Source organism: Simochromis diagramma, unplaced genomic scaffold (assembly GCF_900408965.1).
Source record: "Simochromis diagramma unplaced genomic scaffold, fSimDia1.1 OVJJ01000208.1, whole genome shotgun sequence".
In the NCBI taxonomy this organism is placed as follows: Eukaryota; Metazoa; Chordata; class Actinopteri; order Cichliformes; family Cichlidae; genus Simochromis; species Simochromis diagramma.
The window spans coordinates 3,830,165-3,843,571 of record NW_024386789.1 but is presented as its reverse complement, the minus strand read 5'-3'; the positions used below and the strand labels follow the sequence as shown (position 1 = coordinate 3,843,571).

The window sequence follows — 13,407 nt, the reverse complement described above, 5'->3', positions numbered from 1 at the left end:
ACAGAGATGCACAAACAAAAGATTCTGCTGAATGAAAAGCAAATAAACTGTATGATGTCAAACTACACTGACAGTACGAGCCAGATTTAAGTTTTAATCATGAATTCAGCAATATTTAACGGAGCCATGCTCGAGCCTGGGCATTGAAAAACACGCCTGGTTCCTTATCTTGGCCTACAACACTCACAAAAGAGAGTCTACATCTCCAGACTTCTGTTTCATGGTTAAATAAAACAAAACAAACAAAAAAAAAAGGAAAAAAAAAACCCCAAGAGAACCTTGAAACAATAAGACAAGGAAGCCTTGACAGACTTAACTGTTAAACGTGGAGCAACTGCAAGCAAAGCATCGACAGCAGTGGGCAGGAATCAAGAAAGATGAAAGCCCAACTGGAGACTGATGCTGAATAAATAATGACATCCATTGTGGGGAAATGTGATCGGCCTCTCTGAAAATCAATAACTAACAACCAGACCATGATGCCCTGAGTGACTCAGCAACAACTTCAATACACTGCAGACGGTCGATATCAACTGCCTGTTCTTGTTCCGGGAGACATGACCTAAAAAAAATAAATAAATTTTAAAAAAGAGAAAAAAAGGCAGGAGGAAAACTGGAAACACTTCTAAATAGGTTTCTGTGAGGGCGGTTGGGAAGATCAGGCTTTGGAAGAAAGTCAGTCAAAACTGCCAGATGTGCGGCACATTCAAAGCTTCTCACAAACTCCTATGTGCCGCTGTTCTGACAGCGAATCAGAGATTCAGAAGGCACACACCAGAACAATGGATTAATGCAGCCTTTCTTGCAGATGCACTGAGTGAATCTATCTTATTCATATAAAAAGGAATAGCGTTGTCTCTTCCACAAAGTAGTTTGTTCAGCTACACATAAACCTTTCTCAACCCAAAACTCTGAAAAATCTGTGTTTTACTCTGAAAACTCACAGCTATGTTTGACGGGCAAACTGAGGAGCCTCTAAAACACAGAAAGGGTTATTTTGTGGGTCAACAAATAGATATCCATGATCACACTAAATTCATATTTTAATTAATCCTTTGGCAGGGTTTCATTGCATTGGTTTCACTGAGCCCAGGTCATTCCATCTGCCCATTCAAGTCCCCTCTGCCCTGCCTCATTTGCAGCACATACTGTACAGCCGAGCTAGGAGGAGGTGGGATTTTGTTTGACAAATCCGGCTTAGTCAGATTTTGGGTGCATCATAGAAAAACATCAAAATGCAGGCTTTGATTAGATAAGCTTTGATGAGACAGTGGATTTGATCCATAGCTGAGGGGTTAGTGAATCCTCAGTAAGCGTTTCTGTAAGACTATAAAAGAGAGCGCAGCACATTTCTTAAGCCAACAACGCAAATGAGCAGCATCACTCAATCGCAAAAATTAAATACCTCTTTAAGGCTGCCATTAACTGCCCCCGACCCGACCCGAGTGTGCTCAATGTGAGAGAAGTGCTTGATTGGTTAGACAGCGCTGCCCCTTACCTGCGCTCTCGATGAGGCAACGGCTGCTGCTGCTGCCGTGTGATGAAGGTGGTACCCCACACGGGGCTGCTGTGGCTGTTCCTGAGCCAGCCCACAGGGGGTGACGAAGGGTAGGGGGTACTTCGAAAGCCATGGTCCGACTCGGTCTCTGCAGTGAGAGACGAGGCTGAACTCCCCATCACCACGGAGATAAGAAGTTAGTTTCTAAATGTTGTTTTTTCTGTTTTGGGGGTTTTCTTTCTTTGTATTTCCCTAAAGCACCAAATATGACAAGGGATCCACTGTTGCACCCAGTTGGGCACACAGAAAGCCTTCAGAAGAACACAAACAACCCTTATCATGTGGTCTTTGCTTCCCGTTGGCAATTTTCAGCTACGAATATGAAGAATTTCCTCCTTCAAATAACACCAAGGATCCCTCTGGGAAAGAAAGTATTTATAACAAAAAAAGAAAAGAAAAAAAAAAAACAGCAACAGGATGGCAAATAGAAAAAAGAAGAAGAAGGGTACTCAAATGAGTTTAACTTGCAGGTGGCCAAGTATCCACAACAGGGTGGAAGTTCTCAATTCAAACAGTAAATTGAGGCAAGAAGCGGCGATTCCAATGGAACAGCTGGCGTCACAGAGGAGAAAATACAATTTTCTCACAGCAAAGCCTTGTAATTCTCCCTTTTGTAGACTTTAAGCTTGTAACACTCTGCACCAAGTCTTCCACAGTGCCACTCATAATTCCTTGCGTGTTCATTCTCACACATCTCCCCAGCCTGTGCAGCAACAGTCTTGCGCTGCTTCCTCTTCCTTTCACACATGCTCGGAAAAATGTCTCAAAAAAAAGGAAAAGGAAAAGGAAAACGTGTGCACGTAAAAGTGTTCACTGTCTTAAAACTTTGCAGCAACAAAACCAGACACCTCCAAAAAGTGTTACGTTTAAGATAAACTCTCAAAAGGACACCAAAATGACACCACTGTCCATGAAGTTAGCTGATAATGTTGCAGATTAGTAGTGGCACAGATGATGTTGTAGAAGGAGGGGGGGGGGGGGGAGTCACACAAAAGTTATTTGCAAGAAGGAAATCAATGCATCGCATTTCGTGGGAGCAGTGTTGGCAACACTACAAGTATGCAAATAGCCAAGTGTCCCCTTTCAGAAATTCAGTCTGACTAACAGCTGCTGTGGAGGTTTACCAGTAAAACAGCCCAGCTGCATTTCTCTCACAGGAGAAAACAATGTTTGAAAGCGTGAGGAAGGGCCATTTCATACAGATCAATTCGGAAATGTGCAGAATCCCTGCACTTCACGTGAATTAAATCTCAAGGCAACACCGGCCACGGGCGTGTTTACCTCAACAGCTGTCACAGCACGAACATGTTTACAACTCAGTTTCAACTTTTGAGCAATATCCAAGTAAACACCCGAGAGCAATGCTCCGTGTCATGCTGCGGTGCTGTGCCAGCACAAGGACTGGAGATGATCCTAGATTCTTCTGTCTGAGAGACACAGCTTAATTTCTGTCTGATCCCACAGCCTAGGCAGGCCACTTCAGTTCATCATCTTGCGCTCGGATTTATGCGGGGTTGCCAGTTTGTCATAGCAGGTCTATGCATGCGAAGCGACACAGGGAAAGGAGTATCCCCACAGCCACGGCATCAGGGACAAACTACATTTGCATGGGTGATTTTAGGAGTATCGACAGTTTGTAAACACCCCGGTGCTCCCTGGTTTGCTTGAGCTTTGATAGGCATCAAGTATTAGCTGATCGCTGTGCCCACGGGTCGCTCGCATGGGATCGGATCCGTAGTTTCGCTTTACGGGTTCGGTGAACGTCACACTAAAAACACACGCGTATGTGAGCTTTCAACTAAGTCCTGTTAGCATAACTGCAAAGCGTTACTCATTTGAAAAAGAAAGAAAAAAGGTGATCAGTTTCCACAGCGGTACACAGGGCCATGGAGAGTAATGTGCATGAAGCAGGAAGCGATCCGCAGGCTTTGGGAGAAGCGTGAATACCCGAGGATGTTTCGTTCGTCCAGGCAGGAGAAAGAAGAAGAAGGAGCACTCGGTCGCAAATTTCACCATCTTCCGCCGGCTCCACTCCTGCGTGCGCTCATCTCATATTTCCAGCGTTTGGGATGTTAGTCGCTGAGCCTCGCTGCCTTACATCAGGAGACATCCTCGCCCCGGTCCCGTTATCGCCTTGGATGTGAGCTTGTTCGCAGTGTAAAAGCCGCTCCTCCCCATAATGCTTCTACATCTGGGTCCCGCTACGCGTTCCCAGCCTCCCATGCTCCCGTTATGTATTTTTCCATGTTTTAAGTCTCCCTCACTGATAGCCTGAGCGCAGTGGACGAGGATGCAATCTCCTCCAGCGGATTACTGGAGTGTCGGTAGAGCGCAGGCGCACTGGCCCTGGCGAGCAGAGCAAAGCTGGAAGGCTGCGTTCAAGAGATTTAAATAAACCCCAGTAGAGTCCAAGCTTTAGAGGTCTCGCTCATTATTGTGAATAGGAGCGACGTTAGTAATGAGTGTGTACGGCAGCACAGGGGCAAGATGAGGCATGCCAGCCCTAGGAGAGCACGAGAATAAGAACAATACACACTGTTACAGCTGTCTAGCCTAAATGTTCTGTGTTTTTCTGTTGGTTTCCGGAGACAGATTTCTCCTTTGGTCACTGGCAGGCAGAGCACTGAAGGGTTAAAGCAGAAGACAGCGGTGACTGCAACACTCATCACTGCTCAACTGTCCCTGCACATTACTGAGATAAGCCTTCAAACTTCCCCCACTGCTCTCTTCCACTTCATGTAACTTTGCTGCCCTCATTCCTGATCCCTTCCTCTATCTTTGAACTCAGTGTTCACCAGCAAAATACACACATGAAAACACAGGAGTGGCCAGAACATTAACAGGCTCAAACCACACCTTTTTTTTTTTTTGCTTTTTCTCCATTTTCTTCTTTAATAAAGTTAAGTCTACCTGAGCTACAGATCGTGGAGAGACTGACTGCATGGCCAGTTATCTGTCTGGACCTCAGCTTTTTGTAACTGCAAGGGTGTAATCTTCATGACTCCTCAGTGGAATGTGTAAAGACATAAACTGGTTTGTCTGGAAATGTTCCAATTACAGTTCCAGTGAACAAGCAAGCCTACAGTATGTAATGCAGCTGCTGATGTAGACTCAAGTCCAAGCTCGACACCGGAGGGTGTTGCTCAAGACCAACTGCTTCTCACGGAAAGACGTAAACAGGGAGCTTACTGTATTAGTAATACAATTCCATTTCCAAAAATGAAACGCTGCTTACACAACAACACTGGAGTGGTTTCACTTAAGCTCACTGAGTCACACTGACTGAGACAGGAGAAATCATCATCACTGTAGTACTGTAATAGATAGATGGGTTACTAAAGAGTGCAGATCTGGCAAAAAAGAGAGGGAGAGGGAGAAAGAGAGAGAGAAGGGGTAAGAGAGGAAGGAGTCAAGGGACTGCAACCCTTTGTTATGGGTGCACCTGTCCAAGCACCACCTGTTCCACTGCAAGTCAGCACCAACAGCTGACAGAGTTAGTGCCAGAGAGCGAGAGACAGAGACAGGGGTGAGAGAGATTAGGTTTCATTTCTAATCTCCAGGGACCCACTGGGAAAAAAAGGGGAAAGGAGGTGGGATGTGAGCTGATTTTCACAGTACATTGTAAACTGTCATTTCTACACAACCCAGCATGTTCGGGCTGACACTATATTTACCCCCCACCAGTGAACAAAGCACAGCAGGAATAATTAACCCTTCATGGTCATTCCAGGTATAAAAACAAAACACCTTTTATTGACACTCTAACGACAAAACTTCAGACTATTGCCACAGTCCAGGCCTCAAGAAACACACACACATTCGTAATATTGTCCAACCAGCTGGAGTGCCCACGAGCAAGTTAATGTGTACCCCAGGCTGCAGTATGCCTGGTTCCTGCCTTATCTCCCTCCCCTAACCCTGCTGCCCCAAGCAGGCAGGGTTAAAGAACAAATGTCAGCGCTGTTATGGGGACTTAATGTCTCTCCTTGTGAGGTGAGGTGAATAAACTCCGACTGTTAAATACACGAGGCTCTCTCACATAATCAATCTATTTGTGTCCAAAGTGTAAGCCTGCCAGCTCTGTCACTAAAGCAGCCAGACGAAAACTCTGAACAATCCCATTGAGACGAGGACACAGCCGCCTGCTGCTACTGCCGGGGGAACCTTACACACAAAGACACTCTTATTCTCAAATTTGGCCGACATTACCGACCCTCCCTGACATTACACCACTTGGTGAAGTACTCTCAGGCACCGGTTGTTCTTACCTCGTTTCGGCTGAAGAGGAATTATTCCCGTTTTCAGTCGTCTGTACGTTAACTTTTCACAGCCATGGAAACGGTAAGTTCTCCCCCGGTTTTGTTCTTCACTCGCCGAGCTTCCCGGTCGTTAGTCAGCTCCCAGCTCTCTGCCGTCGACTCATACCTAACATATCTGTGTCAAACACGCGTATGTGCGCTTATTTCCACTCCGTCGTGTATTATCGATACTGATGCGACCGCGTCGGTTTACCTCAAACAGCTCGGAGAGGAAGGAGGGGGGAATTCTAAAGAGCAAACAGCGATCAAGTCGTACGCTAAATACGTACCAAGGGCTGTTATCTAAAGCTAACCGCAAGTAAAATTACGTAAGAAGAAAAGGAGAATGCGAAAATGGAAAACTCCATTTCCCGTGATTAACGCGGATCTTTCAACAAGGATATCCGGGTACGGTCACCGTCGCCTAATGCAAATATGTAATAAAGATATATTTAATGACTCGCTAAAGCGAGTTTACTCAGAACCTTTAAGATTTCGTGTTTTTCTTTCATTTTTTCTAGCTTATACTGTACAAAGGTCCTTCTTATGATAAATGGTACATTTTAATCTTATTAGTCTCGAAACCAGCTAGCGGCACTATATCGCCATCCAGTGGTCAATGGTATGAACCACATCTGAAATTATTGTTTCGGACCGTGGGTAGAAGCCACCCAGGCCAGGGAGGCTGATATTGCAATGCAAAAGATATGATCTTCAGCTTTACAGGCATAGCATTCTGACCACTGCCAAATGAGTGAGTAACACTGATTATCTCTTCATTATTGCGCATGTTAGTGGGCGGGACTATTAGACTATTTAATGGGTTTCCCCTCCAGTTTTGTTATTTAAATATAGACGAGTGGTATCCACAGAAACATCAAAGGATCCTCTTGTTCATCCGATGACACCTACACAGACATGTCGGGAGCAGAAAAAGGACCTCTCATAGATCCTGAAAGGGCAGGTTTCATCACACAATTCATTGAATCAACAGCAAAAGAACACCAAAACTACGCTTCACATCTGAAAAAGATTGTAATGAATCTCCTACTCTGTCTTGTTTCCACCACAATAGAATCGCACGTCCTGCACAGCTCTATTTCTCAGTGTGCTTTGAGACCAGTTTTCCATCAAAAATCTCTATTTTCTGCACTATTCACTTGCATACTACACACCAGTCTACTGTTGTGTACAATGTTGTCGGTCAGTGGTTTTCTTTTCATGTTTTTCCCCAAAAATGACCTCTGACAAGAAAGCCTAATTTCTGCTTTTCAATACTAAAGAAATTTTTTAACTTTTACAAATTATGTCAAATTGCAAGACAATTGGCTATGTCTTTAATAAAACCTCTGTAACTTTTAGAAATTTCTTTTTTGTATGACTACAGTTAAAAACAAAAGAAAAAAAAACCCTCCTGAAAAAGCTAAAACTGGACAGTCTTGGCAACAAGCTACCAGAATGTCATGAATGAACGTGAATGAAAGAAGAAATTGCTTTCATGCAGATACCTTTGCAGATTTTAGAAAAACATGGGGGAAAATGTAAGCTACTTGAGGAAAAAAACAAACAGCTAGAAGAGGAAAACCATATATTGAAGCATGAGAACGTGGATATGGTAAAACCTTAACAATGAACACATCCAAGTTGTGTTCGAAAAGAACAGAAGTAATTTCAGAATAAAAAAACATCTGGAAGAGATGCAAGAATTGGAGCACAAATACAAAGATCTGGAAGAGAAGAATAATCTTTATGCAGCTACAAGAGCTGGAGAGCATAAAAAGTCAGCATGCACAGCTGGAGGAAAAAAATAAACAGCTGGAGCACGTATACCAAATAATGGAGGGAAAGATGCATCTGGAAGTGGCAGAGCTGGAAGCGAAGTTGAAAGATGCACACACAATACATGATACATCATGATCATGATACACATGACTACAAGCAATTTCAGCAAAGCAAACAAATAGAAGAAAAACAAGAACTGCAGCAGAAATGTAAAGCATTTGAGATGAAGAACCAACAGCTGCAGAACAGAAATGCAGCAGGAGAAACTAAAACAAGTGCAAGATTACGAAAAACTGGTAAAAAAGCACAAAGAAGTGGAGGCCAGAAATCCTGAAATACTCAAAACATACAGTGAGAGGCAAAATATGTACAACGTAAAAAGGAGTACAAAGAAGTGGAGAGCAGAAAGTCTGAACTGCTCGAGGAAAAAGCCCAATGTGAGCAAAAACACGAAGGATCGGTGTAGGTGTACCGCGAACAGGTGAAAAAAACAGAGAAACTCAAACGGACAAGACAGAACAGCTGCAAAATTATGCAGTCAACAGTCGCTTCCACATCCCTCCTTTCTCCACCTGGCCTCCATTCCATTCTGTTCCACTTCTCCATCTCTTCCTCCACCTCTCTTAAATCAACGCTCACTGATCTTTCTCTCCATCATCATCCATCATTCACCATATCCACCTTCCAACTGTTAAATAATAATAATGATCCTCTTGTAATTTGCTAAAACTATAAGTGTACTTTCAGGGTGTAGCACCGCGGGAAAGAAGGACACCTTTTTGGGAAATCATAAGGATGGTGAAGCATTTCCAACCATATATCAGCCTCTAGAAATGATATCAGTGATGAAGTTACTTTGGTTGATATGGTTGATGGATTTTCCCCATTAAAGAATAGTCATCAACATATAATGTACACATCAGATTAAAATGAGAGTTGGGCTTTGACAGAATGTTTAATTTTAATGGTCTCAAATCACTTTAATGAAACCAACAAAAACAACTTAAAACCTAAAAACATACAAACATGGTTCACACACACGACATCAATCTCTGATGTCCTGTCCTCTCATTGTTTCTGCTTAATATTATTATTTCTCCCATGTCAGAATCCAGACAACAGCAGAGAACATCTGGTAAAACTGTGTCTCTACAGTTTTTTGGGGGGGGGATCTTCCTCACATTGTTTCCTGTGATCTCTTTGTTGCTGTGTCTCTCTCTTTCTTTAACAATATCAGTTCTCACTGATGAGTTCTAACCTCGATGTCCAATTATCCTGCACGCCTGAGATTCATCCATTCATCAGCATCCTGCAAAAGTTAAACCTTGTATGTCCTCATCATGCTGTGACAGATTTGTCATGCGTTGTTTTTCATTCCAGCTTGTTACCACTTGTTCATTGAGTTTTATGACCTAGTGAGGACTAAATCAGGGATACCAAACTCATTTTATATTGTGGGCCACATATTTATCTTAAGTAAGCCATTTCTCCACGTGATAAAGTGGTAAATAAGTTTAACACCCCTGTATTAGAACAAGAAGCAGAGCTTTGAAATGTCCTTTAAGATGCCTGGAGAACTATTCATGAAGACTACTTAAAGAAGATACAAGATAGCCTGCCTAAGGGAATTCAGACTGTGTTGAATAATAAAGGCGGTCATGCCAATTATTGACTTTGAAGCTTGTTGGAATTGTACACTCTGCTTTTGGCTTATATATGATATTTGCATGTGTATTCCATGGAAATGTTCTTTCAGATGGATAAAAAAAAAAAAACAAGAATAAAAATCTTTTAAACAAACACACTGATTAGGCATAACATTATGACCACCTACATTAAAATGAAAAACACTGATTATCTCTTAATCATGGCACCTGTTAGTGGTTGGGACAGCAGGATAAATGGGCAAGTGTAAGAATTTCAACAAGTTTGATAAGGGCCAAATTGTGATGGCTAGACAACTGAGTCAGAGTATCTCCAAAACTACAGCACTTGTGGGGTTTTCCCAGTCTATCAAAGGTGGTCTTTGGAAGGAACAGAGGCGAACCAGCTACATGGTCATGGGCGATCAAGGCTTATTGAAGCATCTGGGGAGTTAAAAGGCTGCCCCGTGTGGTTGAATCGCAGAGACAAGCTACTGTAGCTCAAACTGCTAAAAAACTTCATGCTGGTTCAAACAGAAAGGTGTCAGCCCCCATCTTGTGTATGGGGCTGACCCCATTACAGTGACCCCATTACCAGATCCTGACAGCTTGGTATTAGGCTTGTAAGGACAGAAATCACTCTTGGTGATGATTATATTATGCATTTCTTCAAGACAAATTTTGTGTAAGTGTACTGTGGTTCTAAACAGACAGAAATTTAGAGGAGTTCCTGCACTGCAGATCCGGAGTAAGTGGGATCACCCTTAAAAACAACCTTCAGCTATGATTTCTAGCTCATATGTAGTTCACATGTAGCCCACATGTAGTTCATGTAGAAACTATGCCAGTAGACATCACAGAATGTGAGGTAACATGTTCATGATGGCTAAACATCTAAGATAATGAGAAGTTGAAACTACGTGAACATAGAAACTGGACAACAGGAAGTATCAGTGTATTGTAAACTCTAACTCTGAGTCACACATGGTAAAAGTTTAATTAGAGGTAAATATCCTTCCCATCACCATAAAATGACATCCCCAAGTTGTCCTTGATCACAGATGCAGATGTAAGCAATGTGAAAAAAAGATCTAATAATTTAAACAGGTGTTACTGAATGAAAAACTATTAAAAACTAAGTACATACTTTCTGCTTCCATAGGAATTAAGCGGGTAAGTAGCAGCCAGGTGCTGCTAATCAAATGCACTTGATTAACTGATCATCAACAAGTTTGAGCACCTCTATAAGCAGCAGCATTTGGTAGTATATTGGTCTGAAGCATTCAGGTGTGTGTTAATACAATGATTAATACCAAATGGTTAAAAAAAAACAAAAAAAAACCAAGCACAGCATATCTGCACGAACGCCTCATACGAACTGTCAAACACGAGGAGGAAGGTTGATGACTTGGCTTTGTTTTTCAGCAACAGCACCTAACCACCTCGCAGTCACTGAGTCAACCATGAACCCTCTGTATCCCAAAGGATTCTAGAGTACAATGTGAGGCTGTCTGTCCCGACAGCTAAAACTTAGCTGAAACTGGATAATCCAACAGGACAATGATGTCAAGCACAGCAGCAAATCTACAACAGAATAGCTGAAAGAGAAAAGAATTCTATTCAATCTCCATTGAAATGCTGTGATGGGACCTTAAAAGAGCAGTGCATATACAACTGCCCTCAAACCTCAATGAACTGAAGCAATGTTGTAAAGAAGAGTGACCCAAAATTCCTCCACAATGATGCAAGAGACTAATAGTCATACAGAAAATGATTACTTCAGTTTGTGCTGCTACAGGTAGACCTACAAGCTACTGAATCATGGCCTGTACAAAGTTTTTCACAGGAATACAGAGTCTTGTATAAGCTTTCTTTTTCACCTAACCATAAAACATATAAAACAGCCAATAATTTTGCCAAAGGAATTACAAAACCTAAAGTACATGAACTGAGACTGTCTTTGTTGTTTATGTTCAGCCTGAGCATACTGTAAATTGACTGTAATAAAAATGTTCTATAATTGCTCTATATAGAAATATTCAATACATTTTAAAACCTTGAGTTAGAGAAAGCTGTAGCATATATAATAATACTAATGATGCATTATATGGCATCACTAGGCCCTTTTATATGCCAGCTTCTGTTTCAGTGCCCAGCAAAGTGTGACAGCTTGTGTTTTCTGCTGTCACACTTTGCTAACTAAGACTAAAGTCACTTATAACTGTGTCCTTCCATAACCTCACCCAGCTTGCTGTTCCTGGCAACGACGCATTACCTACCTACATATAAAAACTGTGATTAAAAACATGATGATTACGGAGGGGAGGCTGATAACAACCTGGTGAAAGATGACAATGTCAATTGACAGTGAAGAACCCTTGACCCTGACGCCATGGCTTCTACAATAAAAAATCAGATTTACTCTTATTTTAAATAAGTATATATTACATGGCATTATAATTGTTTCAAAAACAATATATTGGTGATGGGTCATTATGAATATTAGAACAATTACCTTTGCTTGACTTAGACTTACAAGTCAGGAAGCCTAATGTGGCAGAGACCATTCTTACAAAACATGTTCCCACTAAACTGAAACTTTGAAGCAAACAAATGAAGGGAACTAAAGAAATTGCAATACTTCAAATAAGGCTGGTTCAAAAAGCAAGTCAGTCGACACAGACTCCTGTGTTAATATTTATGGCAGAAATGAACATATTTGCAGCCTGATTTTTTTTAAAGAAAGGATATTGGTCGGATATTGATCTCCTGCATTATTAGAGACTTAAATGCTAACAGTCAGGTGTTTCATGTATTGGCTGCTAGACAGTCCTAGACATATTCTAATGTGCTATATAAATGAATTGGAGCTCTGGTAAGAAATATTGATAAATTAGTTGACTTGCTGTACAGTTCATTTTGGTAACAGATTGTTCAAGAAGTCTGTTTTATATACTGAAATTCTAGTTTTTCTAATAGTCGAACTAATTAGCAAGTATCTGTGCCTGTACACTGAACCTGCACAGTCTGCTGACAGATCTTGTTAACCAAGCTTGATTGTCCCCCCTTCCCTTACCCCCCAAATTAAAATGGCAGTAGCCTTAAAAATACAGTTGAGGCCACATAGAAAAGTGGAACCCACAAAAAAGTGGTTTCTACATTTGTGTTCTAATGTTACTAATGGAGAGCCTTGATGTGTTACTTCAAAGAAGTCTCCTTTGGAGGTGAAAAAGATGCTTTTCATTTTTTTTTTGTACGATAAATTCATCCATCATATATTGTCTGGAAGAATCTTCAGTTATTAAGGGCTTTCTCTTAATTTATCAGTCAGCTGCATGTGTTTCCCCCCGTATATGATAAAGGCATTCATATCAAACGACAGTGAGACACAGAAGCTTTGCAGGATTTGATGTTTGCCAGACGAGAATGTTATTCTGCAAAATCCTGGATTAAAAGGCAGGAAATATGGTGCAGAGGGTTTCTTTTTTAAATATGACTTAAAAAAAAAAAAACCCAACGCATTCAGCTACTTCAGCAGTGTTTAGGTTAAAATATTTAAATTAATGCAAAAGTAATTAACAACCAACAAAAACTACCATCAAGGTATGTTTGAGGTCAAATAAATCATCCCAAAATAAATAAAAGATTGCGATTATGAGACAATAAAGTAATGAATAGTGATAAAGTCTGCTCCCTGCAGCTAGGTGCACGCACACTTGCTCCATCCACTCTCATGTAAAATATTACATCCAAGTCATAAACACTATCAAACATGGATGCTAGCTAGCTTCCTGGTTGATTAAATTAAGCCAATAGTCTAAAAACTTGCACTCTGCTGCAAGGCCACCAGATGGGGAGATATGGTTGTAAAAAGATTTCCAGTCCTGTAGAATTCTATGGGGTAAATATTTTCTTTGTTGATTGCTTCAGTTCTTGAGATTATTGTTATTACTTGGGAGTGAATTGTGTTTAAGAATGCACTGCACACCTAGCCTTCAACCTTTGGTAAATTTGAACACTGTAAGATTTTGTATAGTCCTGTTTATGGTATTAGTATCAGTGCCAGCTAGTGGCACGCTGATGCTATCTAGTGGTTAACAGTATGAACCATGTTGGCTCCAAAACT

The 13,407-nt window shown here is 41.4% G+C and overlaps 1 protein-coding gene across 3 annotated transcripts in view; it reads right to left on the bottom strand.

Moving 5' to 3' along the window:
* capn15 (calpain 15) overlaps positions 1–6,217 on the bottom strand; it is a 41,985-nt gene extending 35,768 nt beyond the window's left edge. Inside the window, exon 1 of one of the 3 annotated variants that reach the window (XM_040023509.1) lies at positions 1,499–6,217. In XM_040023509.1, the coding sequence (XP_039879443.1) occupies positions 1,499–1,677 (179 nt within the window). In that variant the 5' untranslated portion in view covers positions 1,678–6,217. The remainder of the gene's footprint in view (positions 1–1,498) is intronic. The other 2 variants (XM_040023511.1, XM_040023510.1) reach the window with 2 other exon arrangements.
* Between the last annotated feature and the right edge of the window lie 7,190 nt (positions 6,218–13,407).